Source organism: Pseudopodoces humilis, chromosome 2 (genome assembly GCF_049639895.1).
Source record: "Pseudopodoces humilis isolate 2021_Gansu_Grassland_sample_001 chromosome 2, ASM4963989v1, whole genome shotgun sequence".
NCBI classification, from domain to species: Eukaryota; Metazoa; Chordata; class Aves; order Passeriformes; family Paridae; genus Pseudopodoces; species Pseudopodoces humilis.
This window is the reverse complement of record NC_142201.1, coordinates 18,775,219-18,797,090: the sequence shown is the minus strand read 5'-3', so window position 1 is coordinate 18,797,090 and position 21,872 is coordinate 18,775,219. Positions and strand designations below refer to the sequence as shown.

Below are 21,872 nucleotides of genomic sequence, written 5' to 3'. Positions count from 1 at the left end.
CTGGATTCCAGCTCTTTGGTGTTAACTCACGGCCACTTTGCACAGCAGATAAAAAATAGCTGGACTCACTTCAGATTCCATCAATCCCAATCAAAGCTTGGCCTTGGTGTTCATATTGAGTGACAAAGAGTGCTCACTTCCTAAATTTATATATGCTCTTCAGAGATTAACAATAGAAGTACTTTCAAATGTTGCAGAAGTGTAAGCATGAGTCACCACTGTCACTGGGAATTTCACCCAAATGAAGAATGAACCACTGGGCTCAACAGTCATGAGAAATAATATTCCTCCTTCCAAAAAATCCAACATGCATAAGGTGAGCATAAGTCCTTGACAAATAAAATCCAAGAATAAGATGCCAAAAATCTGACATTTAACTATTCCTCTACTGCTAATTGCCTCTTTTATAGCTTGCTTATTTGGTGAATTTTATAGTTTTCTTCAAAATTTCCTAATTTGAAAACAACACCTACAGAGCAATTAATCTCCCTGAACAAGTTAACTCTGCTTGTGAGTATTCAGGAGAATAATAAGAGAAAATAAACAGTTACCTTTTATGGAGTAGAGATGTTTAAGATTTTTGGTGGCAAGGAACTTACTCTCCAGCCCATAGCCTATCCTTAACCCCACCAAACCAAAGTACAAAAATACATTATGATTGATCTGGATACACACTGGCCCAGCCTGCTCCTGTGCTGTTTCTTGCTGGCAAGCCTGTCAGGAAGAGAGAAACCAGTCAAATGGTCTAGGTGAAGGCAGCACACTTATTAGTCCAGTAAGATAAATTACTTGTAGGACTTCCTACAATTATGGTAACAATTGTGGTTTTCTTGTGGCGTGTAAGTTTGTTGTTAAAATCCACGACTGTCTGAAGGCTCAAGTCATGAGGCAATGTGTCCTGAAAGCAGAAATGCAAGCAACCGTCTTTAAAAGTGGATTCTTGCAAAAGCAAGCCCACAGGAGGATGTCAGTGCTTGGGTCCTCCTCACAAGGAGATGTCTTACAGTTTCGGTTTACAGTTTTACAGCGACACCACCAATCTCACCACTCCGCCTTGAATTATTCCAATATGTAACTCTTATGAGGTACAGTTAGCTTTACTACACCTGGAATATTGAAGGAAAATGTCTATTATCCTCCCTTGATTCCCTCTGTGCTCCAGAAAGCAGGAGGTTTGCTAGTGTCATAGTTTACTGTGCAAACCGTATCTTTTGTTTCCTCCATCCTTCCATGCAGACTCATGGATTTAAAACACTAAAGAGGGAGCAGCAAGTCTGCCTGTCACCCCAGCCTGAGCAAACACACAACACAATGCCCCAAACACTGCTGGAGGCTGGGAAAAAAACCCTTCTTTTCTCAAAATACTCTCCAGTATCTGAATTTGAGGTGACCTCATTATCAGCAATGAATTCAGAAGCTTAAACCAACTCAAAGTTGTCCAGAGACTCACACATCCCTTCCACTCTGGATGCCAAAACACTCAATTTTTGGCCCCAAGAAAGTCTCGTATCTTCTCAGATGAATTCCCCACGGTATCCCTCAAGTCATGGCAGCCAAATCCCAGCTCCTCCCCATTTTCTCATATTCCCTGGTGAAAGACAGCCAGAGTTTCCTCATCAGGGTAAAATGTCCTTTCCCTTGAGGGAAATCCTTTCTGGTAAATGTTTCAAGACAAAACAAGATTAAAGATATTACACCAAGATTAAAATGGCTATATCCAAACCAGATCATTCTCCAAGCTTCCTGCTTTGAACCACTGAAGGGCCGGTTGATTGGGCAACAGCTGAGACTGTTCAGAGTTTTTCTTTTGTTACATAAAAAAACTCTACATCTCAAACAACTGATGGATCTCTCTGGTGTTTTAGCCAAAATACATGAAGCAGCTTTTTATTTCCTTCCATAAAGCTGCTAAGATGGGGGGAAAAATAAAGAATTAAGCTACAAACAGAAAGAAATCCCAAGTCAGGAAGGTGACCATCCCTTTTGATGAAACCATATGAAAACTGTTCCTGGAACATTTGGAAATTTTAGTATCAGTTACAAACACCATGACACCAAAAAGAGCTTTTAATTCAGAGTAATTCAGCCAGATGATTAGTGGGCAGGTAAAAGGAACCCATGTCTACAAATTAAAGGGTACAATTTGGCTAGGCAACGCACATCAAGAACGAGATACTTTTAATAAAAAATATCATATAAACATATGAGAAAGAGAGAAGAGGTCTTTGGAGAGAAAAGATCTTAGGAGAAAAAAAAAATTGTTCCTGTGATCTAATGCAAGTATAACTGTCTCTCAGTCTACATTTTGGTTCGTTCTTCCTGTTTGTTTGGGTTTTTTTACACATACTCCTTTAATAATATATTTTTATTCCTTTTCAACTGGCTGGTCTCTTTTAATTTACTTTTCACCGAAAACAATGTTTCAGCTTCTAAAAATAACCTCTTTGTCTACTGAAGTTTTTTGGTAAGTCAACACCAGTGCTGAGTTCAAAATGGAACTGTGACATAATTATAACTCTCACTTATCACACACACAGATCCAATGTGCTACAGGCGATGTGATCATACCCACTGACATAACAGTCTTAAGCTATGCTTGCAAACACACTAGGAAGCCTCAGAATGGCAGTGTCATTCCTGTTGATCTATGGCTAAATTACTGTGTTACTAATTGCATATTAATTATGGTGTTGTACTGGCTGTAGCACATAGCAGAGCTCAGGGGCTGGTACAGTGGATCAAATGTCCAAACAACAAGAATTTTCCAAGTCAAGCTGACTCTAGCTTGGTCCTGAGGTTCAAATACCCTCCAAGCTCTGGGAAGCACCAGGAGCACATTCCCCAGTTGAGCACCACCTGAATAAATGCTGTTTCCTGTGCTCTGACTACCCAGAGACATGAAGCAAAGCACACAACTGGGGAAGACTGGGAGACTTCCTTTAAAAGCACACCACTGATTGGAACAAAGATGCTAGTGGAGATGCTTCCTTTTATGAAAACCATGAAACTTCAATTATGAGTCCAAAAAAATCGGAAAAGAAGCTCACCACAGAAATCACTATAATTTCTTCTGCCAATAAATTAATTGCTATTAAATGCCATAACACTTCATAATTTTTATTTCACAGTTATCAAAACAATCCAAGAACTTGATTTGTATTTACACCATGCAATTACTTAATGAGAATACTACTTAAGTGTAGCAAAGCACCAATTACTAAGGTCTCAATACAAGAAAGCTCTACAGTCTTAGCTCATCATCAAGTCAACACACTTTTCTTCTCATCTAGGTTCTTCACAGACTCCAGGTTAAGCCTGTGCATGGTAATGCACAGCATCCAGACCCCTATTCTCCAGGCAAACCAGTAATATCAACTACAAATCACTTATCTCCAAGATACAACAATGTGTGGCTACTTCGTCACTGAAATATATCCTAAAATAGTAAAAAAATGCTTTTAAGTTTCATTCTTAGGTGTGCAATTTTCCTTTTGCCGCAATATACAGCAATCAAAAAGCAGGGGTTTTCCCAGAGGGGCAATGGTTACCCGATATGGCTGGCCAGTCTTTTTCTCTTGCACGCCTGCTGTCCTGAATTCAATGCACTACCTGCTGCTGGCTTTGGGCATAAAACAGGACTAATACCCAACTGACAGAAACAATAATGTGTTTGCAGCTAGTAGTTAATGGTAGACTGACAAGCACAATCACAGGAAGTAATAAAAGTTTCATGTCACTAGCACGTGACGTGACTGGCAGTGGTCTCCACGCACAAAATACTCACGGCACCGTTACCTGTTGAAAGAAGTGGTTCCAATTTGTTTGATGTATGATAACTGGATTCCTGATGAAATCACTGTCGCTACTCAGACACAGTACCAAAGGTATTTGTTTCTATTAACTAATTTAGGTGACTTACCATTACCTCTAAAAACTCTCATATTATTACAGCAGCTGAATGCACTAACACCTACAGCTGAGTGGGTACAAAAGCATGTATAGAGACAGACAGTAAACCCTGCTGCCCAAAAAATCCCAAGTAGTCACTTTCAAATTGTTTACACAAGATTTTATTTTCTTTTATAAAAAAAAAAGGTGTAAAAAAAGAAGTTTAATTTCAAGTCCGATACTGAAGGAATCAAAATGAAGCAAGTGAAAAAAAAGCACATCGCAGCGCATTCCGTAATTGATACACTTAGAAATTAATCAACCCATCCCGCCAATCCAGCAGCCGTGCTCCCAGGACCAGTGAAGCAAGCCTGCTCCGACTGACAATTCCCACACAACTTTAACAACAGCAATAAAATTATTCATCACTGACATGGGTGCAAACGAGAGCGGCACCAGCCCTCGCATGCTATTACTCGTGCTGGAGTTTATTTATGACTTCAGGAGAGGAGGCAGCTGCTTGTTTTTACGCGGCTTTTTTTTCTTTTTTTTTTTTTTTTTTTTCCATGCCGGAGCAAACGAGAAAATGCTCCTAATAAGGCTGGTGGAAGTGCAGCGGCTTCCCAAAAGCACCAGCTGTAGTGAATGCAATTAAATAAAGTACGGTGTTATTATCTGAAGCAGCCGCCGAGAGCCGTCCCGGAGCTGGGCTCGCCCCCAGCCCACGGACGCCAGAAGGGGCCAGCGGGGCCGGACACGGGGCTCCGGGATGCCCCGAGAGGCTGCACCGCCGCCGCACCGCCCTCTCCTTATTAATTAAAAATATAAATATTTATGTCATCTCCAGCAAAGCGCGACCTCCAGGTAGGAAAGCGAAGAAAGCCTCCAGCTCGGCGCCCTGCCCGCAGGCTGCGCGCCCCGAGTGCTCGCCGGGACAGGGCTGCAGCCACCTCTCCCCGACCCGCGGCTCCACGCCCGTGCGGACGGACAGACGGCCGCTCCCGCCACCCCAGGGCACACGTGGGAGCCCCGGCTCCGCGCAGCCCCTTCCCGGCCCGGCACTCACCGCATAGCGCAGCGCCGGCCTCTCGCTGAACACCGAGTCCCCCATGGGCGCGAACGGGCGGGCGGAGGCGCCGCCGCCCCCGCTGCGCTCGGCGCCGGGCACCGACCCCGACCTGCCGTCCGGCGGCCGCCGCAGCGCTGGGCTCAGCCCGGCAGCCTCCGGCCCCCGGCGCCCCTCCTCGTAACTCCCGCCTGCAGCCCGCCCCCGGCTGTCCCTCCCCGCGGGAGCCGGCAGCCCCTCGGCAGAGCCGCGGCAGGAGGCGGCTCCCGGCGCCGCCGGGGGGCGGCGATTCCGCTTCTCCCGCCCAGCGCCGCTGCCTCCCCGGCTCAGCCCGGCGCACCTGCGAGCCCTCCCCGCAGCGGCGGCTCTGTTCCCGGCTCTCGGGGCCGCCGGGCTCGGAGCCCCGCCGAGGCGCTGTCCCCTGCCCCGGCCGCGGCGGCTCTAGCCGCCCCGTCCCGTCCCACAGCCCCGGGACAAACATCGGTCCGGCCCCTGGCAACACCTGGGGACGAGGAACCTGGTCCTGCAGGTGAAGGAGAGAGGGACAAATAAAGCGTAACTTTCCTGTTCATGGTTTTACGATACGTGCTTTGGGTGGACTGGCTCATGATTCTTTAACACGTAGACTTTGAAAAGCAAAATGCTATGTCACGGCCTATTCGTTATTTCATGAATGTGTCTTTACACAAACTGTAGAAGATCAAACAAATTCTGAAGGAAAATTGCATTCTACCGTGTTATATAATTAGTAGTGACTTCTGTGTGACTTGCCGCGGGAGATTATTCCATCAGTAGAAGTGTTTAAAAATGTATAAACCTCCCTCACCTAAGCATAGCCTAAGCAGAGCCTAGACCAGGCTACATGATTTCTTTCACCTTTATAATAATTTTTCAATGCTCTGTACAAATCTCGGTAAGGGCAGCAAACCCTCCCCCCCCCCCCCCCCAGTTATTTTCAGCTGTTCTCTGAAGAAGTGGACTTACTCTAGTACTGCATGCCATATATGAAATTAATCAGTTTTACTGTTTCTGACCTACAATCTAGGCAAATGCTACTAGCCCATCACATTATCTCAAAACAGAGGTAGCAAGTACTTTAGGGAGAAAGAAAAAGATATTCTGAGGAAAAAAAAAAAATGTATATAATAACACAAAATACATGCTGGAAAGATAAATCTGTTGAGCCAAAGTTTTTTATGTGCTCTGATGCTAATGTACTGTACTCAACAGGCTTCCAGTTATGGATCTTCCATGGATCTTAATCCCTGTTGCAGAGGAAATAGTCTTTAAGTGTTCCCATGGACAGTCAACTTGGCATGAACAAAGAACACAGTATCTGAATTTACCAATAAAGTCCATTTCTGTCTCTCGGGTGAACAATCTGTGCTTCTCCCCTTCCTGGAAAACAAGGCAGGGTAGATATTTGAGAAGTTGCAGAGCATGTATTGGAAAGCAGCACCCAACAGAAAAAAACCTTATATATCAAACTTCCAAGTCATCAGAATCTCCAGGCAGATAGACGGAAAAAAATAATAAAAATTAAAATGCTGAGTGCCTGATTTTCCTCTGTAAATTTCTAATTTTTATTTCAAGAAGATGTTTTCAACTGGAAAGCTCTACATATATCATATGCTCTGATTCCCAATGTTTGTTTGTCTGCTCTGCAGGTCTGACCACAGAAAGCGGGTGAGCAAGATGGGAAGAGGTTTGTAGGATTTCTATGCTCAAGCTGTATACCATCACCAGCCTCTTCTAACCACAGTCAATGCAAAAGGAAATGGTAAACATCACAAAAGGATTAAAACAGGGGTGTTGTTTCTAATCAATACCCCAAGGTGAAAAGAACAGTGTGGAGGAGCCCCAATTGGTAGAGAAGGTAGAGAAGAATCAAACCAGCAAAGGGAGAGATGCAAAACTTGGAGAAAACAGAGAAATTCAGGGAAAAGGAAAACAGAAAAAAGCCAGAAAGGTAAAGAATGCCCTAGAGGGTGAAGCCAGAGAGGGGAAGGACTAAAGGTGAAATTTTGCAGGTCAAACTTGTTTGGCCTGGTAACTCCTTGCCACTGAAAAGGAGAGTCTGCCTCCCATTAATCCTCTTCAACCCCTTCTTCCAGCCACAGGCTGCCCTCACCTCCCTTCCCTCTGCCTCCCTCTGCCTCCGTGCTTCTCTCAAACCAATACAGCAAATGAAGCACACACCTTTCTTTCCATTTAGCAGACTGAATCAGCCCTCTGAGGGAGGAGATGAGCGCCGGAGCTGGCACAAAAGAAATCTGGAGACTGTCTAGTTGGGAGTAGGATACTGGGGGCAGATGAAGAGCATGCATGGAAGTGCTTTGCAGTAATAACAGGTTGTTACATTGGTGTAGCTAAGATTAAAAATAAAGAATACATGATAAGGAAACTGCAGTTGAACTTTTTATGATGACAAAGAAAGAGTTATGAGCAAAAGCTTATATTTTGGGGGGTATCAACTCAGAAAAACACAGTTTTACTAGATCCAGTTTTATTCTGTAAACGTAATATAAAAATCAGGAGCAAAGGTTCTTGTGTCTTCATGTATAAAACCTTAAATTATTTGTTAAGTTGCAGCTACCAGAAATTTCGGAGTTCAAGACTTTTGTGTACCTAGTATCAGAATTTAAAACGAACTGCTGACTACAGAAGGTGTTTTCAAACCTTAACAAAGCTTTCTGGATTTTGAACACAAGCTATTGTGGCTGTGTTTAGAAAACTTCCTTACACTGTATTTATGGTGGCCAAGAAGTCTCTCATTTCAAACTGCAGAGGGTTTGGAGCCCACCCTGATCTGAAATGAACAGGAACCCACTGAGCTGTACTACTCAGTTGCCTGCAATCACCTCTCCCTCTCTTAAGCCACTTAGCAACTACGATTTACAGACAGATCTTTCTGGCCATTCTGATTATCTTTTACCCTTTCACATTCCACCCTTATTCACTTATGATGCATTTATGATTCCTCCTTGCTGTTCCTTCCAAATTTCCTTCCTCCTTCATCTACCTGATAATGGGTGCCCAAGGAATACATGCAGCTCACTTTGGGAAGTGTAAACACTCCAGGTCAGCTTCTCTTAAGAGATGATGCAAAGCATCACAGTTAACTTCCTGTATATTCATTCTGGGGCAGCTCAATCAATTCATGCTTTCCATGATTCCCATTGTGGTGGTTCCTTACACAGCTTTGAGGAGCTGTAATGTGGGCTTTACACCTGCAAACACAGATTTTCAGTAGAACCGTCACTCCTCTCCTGTTTATCATTTGTCATTGACAACAGAAGAGTGAATAATGTTTCAGCTAAAATTTAGTTCCTTTACAACACAGCAGCTGGGAAATGAGTAGGTAATTGAATCTTACCTACCTGATCATTAGTGAAGCTAGGTTTTGTTTTTCCAATATTACTGTAGGAACTGAGTGCTTTCTCAGCAGGAACTGCTAATAAACAAAGGAAAATAGCTGTTCAGTTGCAGATAGCACACAATTATGAAACTGGTGAGAAATGACTTCTTTACTTCTCTGCCATGAACTTCACCTGGACTCAAGCTGCCTGATGTCTCACCAGATGAGGCAGGAAAAAGTTTCCATATGCATCCTGTTTTGGGAGGGCAGCCAGCAGGGTTCTTACTGAAGTAAAGGATTTGTCTAACCTAAACATCTACAACCTCCAGTTTATCACCCTAGGAAGAAACCCACACATATGGTGGACAATGTGTATCACTCCAAGTAGACATTTAAAGTAGGGCACATAAATTGAAGTGCTACTTCAACATGACAGGTCAGATGGCTGCCCTGCAGTTAAGTGCGGAGAAGCCCACCTGGGAGACCAGCTATTAGAGCTCACCTGACTTTCAGAAAGGTCCTTAAGTCTCAGTGCCTTGGTTCTTTGCATTCAGAAAAGCAGGGGCTACCATATTTATCAGGTGAAAACACAATCAATATCTTCAGGTGAAAAAGCTTGAAGCAAGCATGAACGTCTTGTTTTGCTTGACCTTTCTAATAGTATGTGAATGCAGCTTCCATACAGAGGTAATTCCACATCTGGAAAAGACTCGCCTCGGTGGCTGCTGAACCAAAGCCAAGAGTGATACTGGCAGCACACTTCCTTGGGGAATCAGTACTTTTCTTATTCCAGCCAAATGTTCATTCGGTCAATACAAGTAATGGTTTAAGTCTATTTTCCAAAAAGAAGAAAGCCATGAGATGACAGACAAGAATATGAAATGTGCAAAGTTCTATAAACAAAACCTAGAAACTAGGGAATTGGAATTTAGGGATAACACACTACAAATATCTTTTGTTCAGATTTTTTTTCTTTTATTTATTTTCTACCTATCAAAATATGTTAATTTTTCACTAGTTTGTAACAGAACTTAAGGAAATAGTACTTAATGCCAATGAAGAATGAAGCACCATCTCACTCCTAGAGATGCTTCTTTACAATAATGACACAAATCTTCTTAGACAGAAAGAAATCCTATTTGGAAAGAACTTGATCGCTGTAATTTCCTAGATGTCTGAAAGCTCTTTATATGAGATCTAATAGATGAGAAGAATGTGACCCTGTTACTGCTCTCAAGGAGTTGCTCAAGTGTTGCTCATCCTGGTGAAGTGAGTGCCTTATTCCTGGGGGGCAGGTACAAAGCGTCCTGTGTTCCCTTGATGCAAACACTTATCTTGTGCTTGCACCAGGTGGTGCAAGCTGAAAGGAACTGCACCTTGTGCACACCCACTAAATGCTCCTGCACGCTCCAACACCAAGAAGCCTAGAGGGCAAACCAGACTCCAGATTATAACTCAGAGCTGCAAAGCGTGATGTGCAGAGGGATAGGATTACATTCTTTTCTCAAGAGTGTAATGGGTACATATCTAGAGGAGGACCCTCAACTCTGCTCCATGCCCTCTGCCTGTGGTCAGTCAGCCAGAGCTGCTGCTGCCTGATGGGGCATCGGCTGGGAGGGAGCAGAAAGGTGAGAATCAAGACAACATGCCCCAGAGCCAAAACCAACTATTCTGGTAAGCACTTGGTAAAAGAAATGGACAACTGATGGAGCAATCGAAAGGGAAATCTTTCCCATAATGTGAAGGATGTTAGCAAGCATCCAGGAGTTTGTTAGCACTGTGTGCTACCAGAACCTCATGTGGGAACCTCACTTTTTAATTTTTAAGTCCCTATATATATACATACTGTATAATTGACTGCAGGTCAGTGATGTCCTGCATGTGATAGCACATATTACTGCACTATCAGTTATCAGCAGCATAGCAAAGAAATTTAATCTAAAATACTTTTGGTTTAGAAAAAGGTTAAGTTACTTTGTGTCCCTTACATGTGCTCAATGGTCTCTATTTGCAGCATCAGTGAAAATTCACTAGCATATCTTTAAAACTACAAACCACTAACTTGTAGATCAAAAAACTTACCCTAAAACATAGCAAAATATATTTTTTCAACAAAAATTAGCATTAATCCCATGGGTCACTCAAATTCATTTGTGTTTTAAAGCTGCAGAAGAAACTACCAGTTATCCTGCCATATTTTTCCCTCCTTAGAGGCTGCAGTTTAAATAAATGTGACCACTCACTGTTTCGTGTGCAAATAAATGACAGGGTTTCAGGCCTAAATTTTTTTATGTTTGTTTTTCCTTGCTGACACAGACCAAGATAAAAATAAAGAGGAGAATGCTGGGGTTTGGGGTGGGGGGTGGAAATAAGGGGAAAAAAAAAGAAGCAAGTGTAACTTCCAGGTTAAGAGTATCAAAACAGCTAGGAGACTTAAGCATGCAAGCCAAAAATCTCAGTGAAGTCTCATACACAAATTATACACATCTGGGAAAATAACAATTCACTAGATGATTTTTCTAGTTCCTGAGAGTGGGTAGATCTCCATGCATTTCCTTCCTTGTTTATCTCTTTGCAACTCACCTTCACAATAAAGTAAAACTGGGCTGTGCTCTCACTAGCAATTATCCTTCTCCCTTAAATGTCTTCCAAGAACTGAAGAGGGAGAAAAACACAATTTTCTTTCATTACATATGACATTTACAGAAATTGCAGCTATAGAAAAAAAAAATTTAAAACCAAGAACTTGAAACAAGTCACTTACAGATCCATGATCTGGTTGCTCTGATTAGAAAGAAGAATGCTTATCAACAACAGACAGAAGCATGGGTTCCTATCTAAATTTACCATCTGAAGATTTGACAAGAATTTAGGGGGAGGAAGGGCTCTTTCACAAACCAAAAGTTTATTCAAAATTGCTTCATGAGTAGTATGGGATTGTTAAAATCCATTTAGTCTGCAGAGTAATAACTACACAATAAACCTCCCAAGAAGTAACGTGACTACTGTACATTTTGATTTAATGTTGAAATTCATAAACCAGTTTTGCAGTGTAAAAGTAATTATTTCAGACTGGAACAAGACCAAGCTTCTTTTGACCCACAATAATAATATTCATAATGTTAACAAACCTCTTCAAATGAAGTCATTGTTTAATACATTTCAGGCTATATGTGAAGTGGTTACAAACATCATGTTTTTTTAGTTGTCAATAATTTGGGGATGGACCTTGTGTTCTTCTGGATTTCAAGTGTAAATTAAGAGTGGGGGCACTATTATTCATAGTATTCGCTGGGGCTGGTTGACAAGCTAGTGTTCCAGCTGAGAAGGGACTTTGCTTTTCAAAATCTGACATTCATCTGATGGAGTCTAAAGCCAACATTTTCAAAGTTTTTGTGAACTATGAATTCTTATACTCTTTTTTGGAGCCAGATGAAGACAAATCATGAAGCAGTCTGCTGGTCAGCAATGAGCCTGACAGAAATTCCTCTTTTCTCTGAGCCCTGGGGGAGCGCTCATGCAAACTGCCCTTGGAGTGACAGTCCCTGGGAGGAATCCCAGTACAGCCCCGCCCCAGGGCAGGGAGCCTGGGAAGCCAGAAAGGCAGCCTGAAAATTACTATGGAATTAGGATTTGCCACAGTCCTGTGAAGCCCTGAGGTCTTGGCACTGACAAGCTGCAGGGCTGTGCCATCTCCAGCGGTGCCAAGCCCTGGCAGGCAGCCTGTCCTATAGCTGGGGAGGCCACTGCAGAGCAGTTCTGCCAGGCAGCCTGCACTGCTAATGGGAACTGAGAATTTTCAGGATCACTGGACCTGCGTTTGGATCGCTCGATGGACTTAACCAAAGATGCACACTCTTGAATCAGTCCCAGGCCTTGGACTGCCTGTGGGGCAGCCCAAGAGGAATTTTTCTCAGTCATAAACCCAGAGTCTCCATGCAGCCTGCTTGTAACTCAGGGATAGTTTTCCTGGACTGATTAGAAGTGAATTCAAAGAGTTGCAAATGAACTATTTGAAAGCCAGTAAACCAGTTTTTTCCACTATAGTAAATTTCTACTCATTAGCATGATAAATGGATTTTGAAATGTTTCTTCTTTTGTATTTATAGAATGGAATAATATCCAATAACCTCACACACTAAGTTCCTTATGAGGTATTTTGAACTTGTATATATGACTGTCCACTGAATTAACAATGAACATTTTTACAGTGTGCTCTATCAATTTACATTCACTATCTGGTTTTACTTTGGAGAACAGGAATGAAATTACAATTTTACTGTGTGGAGTCTGAGGGCTACAAGTAGTGACAAATTTTATTTGAGCATCATTTTCCTTGGCCATAAGTTTATTGTTGTTTTCACCCTGAGGCTGCAAAAGCATCAAAGCATATTTGTTTTCTAGTATGAAACTTCGGTCACCTAATGATTCAGGCATAAAAGTTCCTCTGACCTGTTGTGACAGGTGAGAGAGAATATGAGGGAACATACTTCAGCATCCAAAGAGGAGATGGAGAAATGCAGAATGTTAAACACTCTGGCTGACTTTTACCCTAAGTCTAAAAACATTGTGAAGAAGTAAGGAAAAGAGCAAACAACAACAACCATGTCCAAGTGTTCCAGGTGCGACTCATTTTCAGATTCAGATAGTTGCCCATCAGTATCTATGCATGAGTTATCTTGATCCCCATTTAGTCACTGAAGACCTACTCTATACCAACAGTAGAGATGAAAGAGTTTGGGATGTGGCAGTGTAAAGCAGATGCCGTGTTTTATCTGCTGGACACTTTTCCAGACCCAGATGAGTGCACTGACATGTGCCTTCCTGGAGAAGCTGCCATTGCAGATACATCCATGTACAGAACCCTAGAACAAGCTGTGCTATCCAAAGGTAGGAATGAGTATGTTAAAGACCTTTGGTCCAACTGCCTGGATAGCCTGCTTCAACAGACATGTGTTTCTACAACCTAAACCAATGCAAGTTGGAGCTCGAGGAAGGGACCTGCAAGAAGACCTGTCTTATATGTCCAGGCAAAATGGATTAATACCTTACCCAACAAGACCCATGGACTAACTCGGTACTTAGCAGTGAACATTACCAAAAACATGGCCCAGTAAACATAAAGCAAAAGATATGTTTATTGTACTTTTGTCCTTCCCTGCAGCAGTCATGACAGTTGTACTACATGTGACTGCATGTAAATGTGGCATCTTGCTCTCACGAATTAGTCTTCATGCCAAAAGAGCTGGGTTTGACTGAAGAATTATAGTATGTTAGTGCTCAAACCCCTTGCCAGTTGTGTTCAGATAAAAGGTTAAATCAACCAGCACTTGGGTGTCTGGTACTCCCTGTTACCTGGAAACTGGAGCTCTGAGTACAAGCTCTGTAGAGAAAGTGATTTAAAAAGCAACAAGAACATGAAAGCACCATTCATATAAGACATGCACCATCATCCAAGCAGTTTCTCCAATTGCAGAGCTTTATTGTTTTAATCTGCAGGATCCTTTCCTTGATGGAAGTGTACTGAATTCCTCATAGCTTGGGTGCAATTATTCCAGTGTACCTCATACTGTGACTATTCCCTTTGCAGGGATTGGAGGAAGGTAAAAGGCAAAGCACAACCCACAGCCTTCCAGATCTAGGGATCCAGAGGTGGTATAGTCACAGTGCTGCTGAGCAAGGGCATTTATGCTAATCTGGGAGGGGATGATCCCCCTGGGCAAAACAGCTTGGGAAAGGCTGGGCTGTATAAAAATGTTGACCTATTCTCAGGCAATTGTTTTGTGAAAAGGTAAGCTATGAATTGAAAGCACTGAAGCTTTTCCTAAAGATTCCCCCACCAGTCTGCTCTCCTTTTGCAGTAAGGACGACCAGTTCCTTTGTAGTTAAATTCTTCTCAAGTGACTTGTATTGCTTTAACTGTCCTGGTAAGACTCGAAAAAATGTAAGTACAGAAAAGGCCTTGGAAAGATTCACTGCAGTTTTACACTAACTTGATAATACTGGTGACTTCAATGAAGTCAGCATCGGGAAAAGCAGGAATAACGCAGCAGTGAAAGAAAGTCGTGCTAGAGCAGTGCTCTTTATTCTCCCTTTTTGTCCTGTTCCCTTGATTAAACAGTTGAGGAGAAATCTTGGAAGTGATCCTGTACAAGATTTGTGCTCCTAAGCAGAGCCAGAATGCTGCAAGCCAAGCGTTAGGCTGAATATCCAAACTTTTTCTGTTTATATTGAGGCATATATTCACTGGGTGCTGGAGTTTGAGACCACTTCTCCCCACACACCAGCTGAGAGGTATCAAAGTCCATGTGCATTATCCACCCATTCACCTCCAATTAGGAAAAGTGTCCACAGGATGCTGAGAACATCAAAGTGTTAAGGAAAAGGAATTCATCCACATAGGACAAAGAATTTAAGCTGTTTACAACTTTCTGCTCTCTGATGTTTATTACAACCCCCCCTATAAAATCTGCCTCCATCTGCAGTACCTTGTAGTGAGAGAGTTAATGAAAACCCCAGCCACATTCCAAGGATGGCAATACAGAATGAGAGCGACCTCAGCATTGTTTTGCTAAGATCTCAAATTGCCAATACTGCAAAATGAAGTAATGCACTCTGTCAACATGTAGTATGCTCTGTAAATGCGATTGCCTGTTCATCTGTTAGTAAAACATGCAGAAAAGCACTATTTGATTTGCCTTAGAGCAGCTGACTGCTTGCTTTGACTTCTTCCTTAAGATTTATTTGAAGCATGAAAATGCTGAAAATCTCCAGTGAGTAAAAAAGACAAAAATATATTAAAATTAATTAAATTTATTTGCAAATAGGCCTCACTTTATGTGGCTGGTCTTGAGTTAGCATTTCTTTATCGGAAGAATTAAATCTAAAGTTAACTAAAGCACTGAATGATGGAAGTTGATTTCCATGGACTTCAGTACTAACTTAAAAAACTTGTATCTTTTTACAAACAGAAAATTACTTCAATAGTTAACTGTCCTCAGACAGTTTTAATAAATTTATAGACATCTTCCAGATTGAATTTTGCTGATCCAGGCTTCTTAGGCGGAGTTTATGGAGCCAGACTTGTCATATGAGCTATTTCTATAAGCCTCAGGTAAATATACACAGGGTTCATGTTGTTAGAGAAAGTGTATTTTCTCTTCTAAAAAATTTAAGTTAATCTTAAGCAAAAACAAAAGTTCATTCAGTACACTTTGTATTTGTTATTTTTGACCCATTTTGGGAAGTATTTTCCTTCCACAGATCTGTCCCTGCTTCTGTCCAACTCACTTTAACTCTTCAATTTCTTTTACCAGACTGCTGCTCCGGTCTTTGAGCTACAAACAGCTAGATGGCACAGCTGGAGAAAATGAAAGGGTTTTCAGGTATTTCCTTCTCCTTCCCACCCAGGGGCTCTCATGCCTTCCCTTTCCTACATGTCTGCTTTAACTCAAGCTTTGTAGAAAAGTCTGACCTGTATTGCAAAACCAATTTAGAAGTTGCTACTCATGTAGCTGAAGTCCTGATGTGGATGCAGTTACAGGGATCAAATGGATATATCTCATTGCCCTTGCAATTAAAAATTGCTATGGCCATTTAAAGCAGCTCTATTAGAATATCACTCTGTAATAACAGGGTTCTCCACTTTCCATAAGTTGGAATTTGTAAACTCCATAGACAAAGCTGAATCTCTTATTTAAGATTTCAGTTTAATGTTGTCCTTTCGATGGAGCATCACATAAAAGTTTACCCATAAAACCCAGAATTAGAGTCAAAAGTACCCCAAAGTACTCAGAGACAGGATGGCAGTATCAAAGGATCTGTAGCTTCCCTTTTAGGTAACACATGGGCCTGCAAGCAAGATGGGAAAACATCCCCAGATTTCATCTATAACATCTTTCCATCCACCATTGGTACCAAGCTGAAATTTGCGAAGCAATGCAGTTTTGGGGTTTTTTTCTACTAAAGTATGATATAGCATACAGGTAAAGGATTGTTAATAAACATGCTAAGTCTTGTTATGATAGATAATGTGAGGAAAGGTGGCATAAGCAAATAAAGAATGAAGAAACTGATATGGCAATACAACAGGGATGACCAAAATTCTTGCCCCTTAGCTGAGAATGGAGACTTTCATGTGACTATTCCCAAGCCTGAGGGCCTGTTGGAGCAGTTCTCAGAGATGGACACACCATGGCCAGAAGCTCCCACTGCTCCTCTCTGAGCCACCCTAAATTTCTGAAACTGGGAACCCAGCAAGCCCGACAAGGTTGACCAAGCAATCAGTGTTGGCTTAGATCTACTCACAGCCAAGGATATGGATCAGTCACTGTGCCAGCACAAGATGAAATTATGGCCCTTGAAATGCCCTGTGAGGACTGAAGAGACTGGCTACAACCCAAACAAAAAGAGAGCAATGTTCACATGACAGAGACTCAGGCACACTATCTGAGATGCAAAAAAGTAGATTGTCACTTTTTGTTGGTACTTACAAGAAGGCTGGCAGCAGTATTTTGCTGCTCAGGCCTGGTGTTGTCCTACAGAACACTCCAACAAAAGATATGAGACAACAAAGCCATGTCGGAAAATCGCCCGTGACAGACTCTTCTACTCCCTCTGTACTGTCTGCTCCCAGCTGTACCAGCACAAGAAGTTTTCTTGTGACCCTGGGTAACATCACCGTGCTAACAGAAATTACTGGTCCCGTGGGCCCACAGAGAGAGAAAAAAAAAAAAAAAAAAAAAAAGTATGCTGCTCCTTATTTAATTATAAGCAAAAGCATCTTGGATTACTTAAATGGTCCACATTGAAGATTTGACTGATTTCTTGCTTGAACCATAAACATCCAGCTTGCATACGTCCTGGTCTGTTGGTACCTCTGAGACCCATCAGCACAGTACTGTGATGAACAGATGGTTGCAGTGATCTGTTCCATCAGCCTAGAGGGACCCAGAAGACAATGCTTGTATATGTCTGTCTACAGTCTGAATTCTTCCAATAAATGGGATAATTTTTACACTACTGTGGTTATCCTGCTGATGTGCGAATGAATGCTCTCAGTATTGTGTTACTTCACTTCAAAAACTTTGTGAAACATTCACATTCATACACATCTCCCTCTTACTCTTTATTTAATCACAGGCTGCTGACAATGGCTGTAATTCAAGGTAGCAGCTAGCTACTCACATAGCTTTGAGTAAGTCTGTGCTCCAAAGACTGTTCATACTCTAAAATTCTAAATCTAACATGGTTCTTTTTTGCCTTTGATTGTTTACAAATCATTAGAGCAGTGTGGTGCATCCCACAAGTGACCCCTGGCAATTTTAACTATGGGATTCACATGGAAAATTGCTTCTAAACCAAAGGCAGAGGAAGCTACACACCTCTGTCTGTCTTTGATATCTGCTGTATCAAAGCTTGATCTGCTCCCTCTGGGATGACCTCAGGTCCAGTTAAGGGTCTCAGATGGAGAAGCCAACTCTCAGGCTCTTTTCTACAACTGGACAGAAAGCCACATAGGAAAGTTTCAGTATTGCACCTTTTATCAATTCCTCCCCATTCACCTACAACATACCATCCATGGAGCAGAGTGTTTCACTTTGGACTCTGAAGTGTGCAATCCTCTGAAGTGTGCTGGAGGTGCAGCACAACAAATGCTGCAGGAGGTACCAGCCCATGAACCATGGTGCCCCCTTGATGGAGGCTAAAAAGAGCGTGGCAGTTCTGCTGCTCGAGGGCTGGCATGACACACAGACCTACACTCTCCCAGTTTTGGTAGGAATCCAACCAAAACAAATCAGGGCAGCTCTCAGCAGAAGGCAGGAGAGCTTGCTGTGTCTGCAGTGAACTGAAGCCACCAATGTGTCTCAGCCTTGGCTTCAGCTGGTCCTTTGGACCTCATGTATTTCTCAGAGGCTTTTCTGTTTATTTTCTTAACAAAGCTTTGCAGACTTTTTAAGCGCAGGAAGGGAGACTCAGATATTCCCCTCCCTCAGTTTTAAAAAATCAGGCTCAATTTTGTAAATAGATATAGGGAAAAAATCTCTTTTAGAATCTGCCAATCGTTTAAGACCTGAACTTCATGGCTTTTTTTAGCTGACTCAGGACCTTTTAATGTTTTAACTATCACATTTATTTTCAGTTGAATATTATTAAATGAGCAATCCCATTATGGAAAAATTGATATTATTGTAATTGAACAATATGAGATATATCCAACAGAAAAGAAATTAAATGAATCACTCTTTTAATTTAAATTCAGAAGTTAAATCCAAATACCCAAGTGAACTTGACAGTGTCTGTCACTTTGTCTGCAAGTAAATTCTTACTTCTTCCCTCCAGCACTGAAACATGAAGGTGCTGCCAGTATGCGGATAAGCACTGTGCATTACACAAAACAGCAGTACATTCATGCCTTGTGTTGTAATGGAAACTCTCAATTTAAGATCTGAAGAGCAATAATAGAGAGAAGGAAAACCTGGAGCTACGATTTTTATCGTAGCTGGTAGGATTTTTTCCCCAAGTGAGGTCAGGGAAACAGACCGGAGAACTACATTTACGAGGCTCCTCCTTGTCAAACACAATGGGACTTAAGCCAGTCGTTCTCCTGGAGGCTGCTGAACTGTGTTCTGTTCAGACTTAGGTGGTTGTTGTGTCCATGTCACTGAGGGTGGAATTCTGCAAAAAACCAAAGAAGCTTCTCACTTAATGAGAAAGCCCTGAAATTGAGACTCTGAGGACTCACAAAGGGTTTGGTCCATCCAGGGGTGGATTGTCACTGAAGCAGTGGTCCTGCATCCCTCTACTTGTCTCATGTCCATCCACTCCAGGTTTAGTGTGTTTGTGGCAAGGCTGCCACTCTGAAAGGAAATTAATAGTCTTATGGTGGATTAATTGTCTGTCACATCAATTCCCCCTGAGGTCACTCAACTGCTATAGGTGTTGCAGGGGAAGTGGGAGGAATGGATAATTTCAGGTTGCTTTAAACCGGAGTAATTAAACATTTGGTGCAACTGTATATTCTCTTTTCCCAAACCCTGCATATTTAGGGCATATTACTCCAAAATGAGATGACATTACATGTTGATTTTTCTACAAAAGGAGAGCCTTTATTAGCATTAGGAAATAATTCCATTGTACAATTTACTGTAACAACAGTGAGAACCAGGAGTAAAAATAGGTTAAGGAGCTTAAAAACTGAATAAAGACGTTCCCAGCCATCTGTGGCTATTTAAACATCACTCAGATTATTGTGTACAATACTGTCTATTGTGCAGAAGACCCTAAATCACTAACCACAAGGAAGGGGAAAACATAACTTATGTTTTACACTTCTTAATTGTTCTACTGTCTACTATACTTTCTTTAATCATCATTCCTGCCTCCCACAGGAAAGAGCATTAGGGTGTTAGGGATCCTCTCTTCATCTCCTCCAGTATTCCAGTTCTTATGTTAATGTACCAACACCTCACAGGAGTTTGGCATCTCATCTGTGGAGTCCCTCAAAAGAAAACTATGCTATCACTAGAATCCTTGATGTGACACTACCAAAAGTTTACAAAAGCTGAAGTCCTCTATAAAGAGTTGCTTGCAAAATAAAGCCTGAAAAGGGCAGGAAAGAAAGGAGAACCATGAAGCCAAATGTCTTCAGAAAGAAATATGGAGCAAGGAAAACAAAATAGCTGCAAAGTGAATTGCTTTTGGACCAAGTGATATCAGTAAAGATGACTTTTTTACTAAAAGGATAAATAAGAACAAATACTAAGAGGAAATTTGTTTTTAATTTTAGATTTCAGATTTGTTTTAAACTTCACATGATGATAAACTTAAGCTTTTGCATAAAGATTCAGGTTTAGACAGATCAAGTTTCTCTGCAGAAGAGAGGTCTCAATAGGCTGAAGGGGATGTAGTCAGAGATTTTAGTACTGCTGTTCACTGGTGCCCCCATTTCACAGGACATTAATTTGCCTTTCACTCTAGAAATCAGGATGCTATTAAAACAGATCTACAAATGAAAGCAAGTGCTCAAGAGTACTCTTAAAGAAGGATTTTTTCCTAAACTTGGAGCCAGAGGATCTGTGCAGGCTCAGCTCACATATGCCTGCACTAATGCATGATATTGTAACACGGTTCTTTGATGTACAGACTCATATTCTGAGAATAAGATACTCTGCTGGATGGCTCTTCTGACTTTTTATTTTGAATTCATCAGTGATGGGGAGACCTAGGCAGAGCATAGCATAATTTGACAGACACTCTGTCCAGAACCCCAAATCCCACCTGAGTTCTGTTCACAGCCAGACACTCACCTGCCTCCTTAGGGCACAGCCACTGCAGGTGAGCCCTGCTCCTTCCCCAGCACGAGCTCCACGCTGGGAACAGCAGGCACACTGGGAGCAGCAAAGCTTCCATAACTGTGTTACAGAGCCAGATGCAGAAGGCAAAAGTGGGACAGGAAGAGTGGAAGGAAGGACAGAGTCTGCAGACAGCTTTGGCACCCACAGCCAACCGCACTTACTGACCAGGAAGGAGAAAGGCAGGCCTCTATTTAGCAAAAAAAGCAAACAAGCTCTCTTGAGAAATGCTTACTGCTTTGAAAGAACAACATAAAGCAACAGCCTTATCCCTGCTCTTCTGCAGAGGCCACCAGCACCCCTGCATTCCCCTGCTGTCACCATCCTCTGTTACCTCAGTTCCCAAATGCTTGGGTTTGTCACAGAAGGTTCTGCTCATTCTCCTGGAGAGCCCCACTCATTTACTGCTGCTCAGACATGCAAAACCCATGCATGCCTTGGCTGCTGCCATTTATGAGCATGGAATAGGAAAGAAACCCAAGTGTTTGATAATTCTTTACTGAACACTACTGTTACTTAACCCACCACAATACAGAGTTTGCAAGTCAGATAATTCGTAGTCTGCAGAAGGCCTGAATTCAAGAGTGTCTGTTGCTCTTTAAAGCTATTTTTGCTGTCTAAATACTGAGGATTTATAACAGAAAGCAGCAAAATATGCACCACAGCTTTACTCCTTGTTTTCCACAGACACATTTTTCTACTCCACAAGCCCAGGGCAGAGAGCAAAGGGAAGGCAGAAAATGGCAGAAGTTTCCCTTTCCTGCAAGGATAACAGTTTTGAAGGGCCACAGGGAATTGAGACTGCTCTCCCGCCACACATTTCAGAGCTGCAAGGAAGAAGGGAGCTCCTGGTTGGCCTCTTTCCTCTTGCTGCCACTGCTGGGAAGCCTTAACATCACTGTTTGCCCTCAGGCACCTCTGCAGGAAGGGACACTGCAGAGTGTAGTGTCTCACTCTACAGCTCTCAGAGAGTGAGGTATTCTGCCCTCTTGGATGTCTGATGATGGATGTGATCTCCATCAAGGTTTAGCACCATTATACAGCCACATCTTGCTCATGAAAGCAAAGCCAGACATGGAGGTGACTGGAAAAACCTTTACCTTCAAAAAAAAATTTTGCTTCTGTTCCAGAACATAATGTAAATTATCAGTAGAAGATGTCAACATTTAGTAATTTGTTTTTAATTTAAGGGAATCTATTGACAAAA

General features: G+C 42.1%; 1 protein-coding gene across 2 annotated transcripts in view; it reads right to left on the bottom strand.

The window, feature by feature from the left end:
- Positions 1-21,872, bottom strand: part of ARHGAP6 (Rho GTPase activating protein 6) — a 311,446-nt gene that overhangs the window by 153,473 nt on the left and 136,101 nt on the right. The window contains exon 1 of one of the 2 annotated variants that reach the window (XM_014256239.2): positions 4,955-5,070. The exons of the other annotated variant lie outside the window; for it this stretch is intronic. Coding sequence (XP_014111714.2) covers positions 4,955-4,999 — 45 coding nt within the window. The 5' untranslated portion in view covers positions 5,000-5,070. Of the gene's footprint in view, positions 1-4,954; positions 5,071-21,872 lie in introns of those variants that run through there. 2 annotated transcript variants of the gene reach the window in all.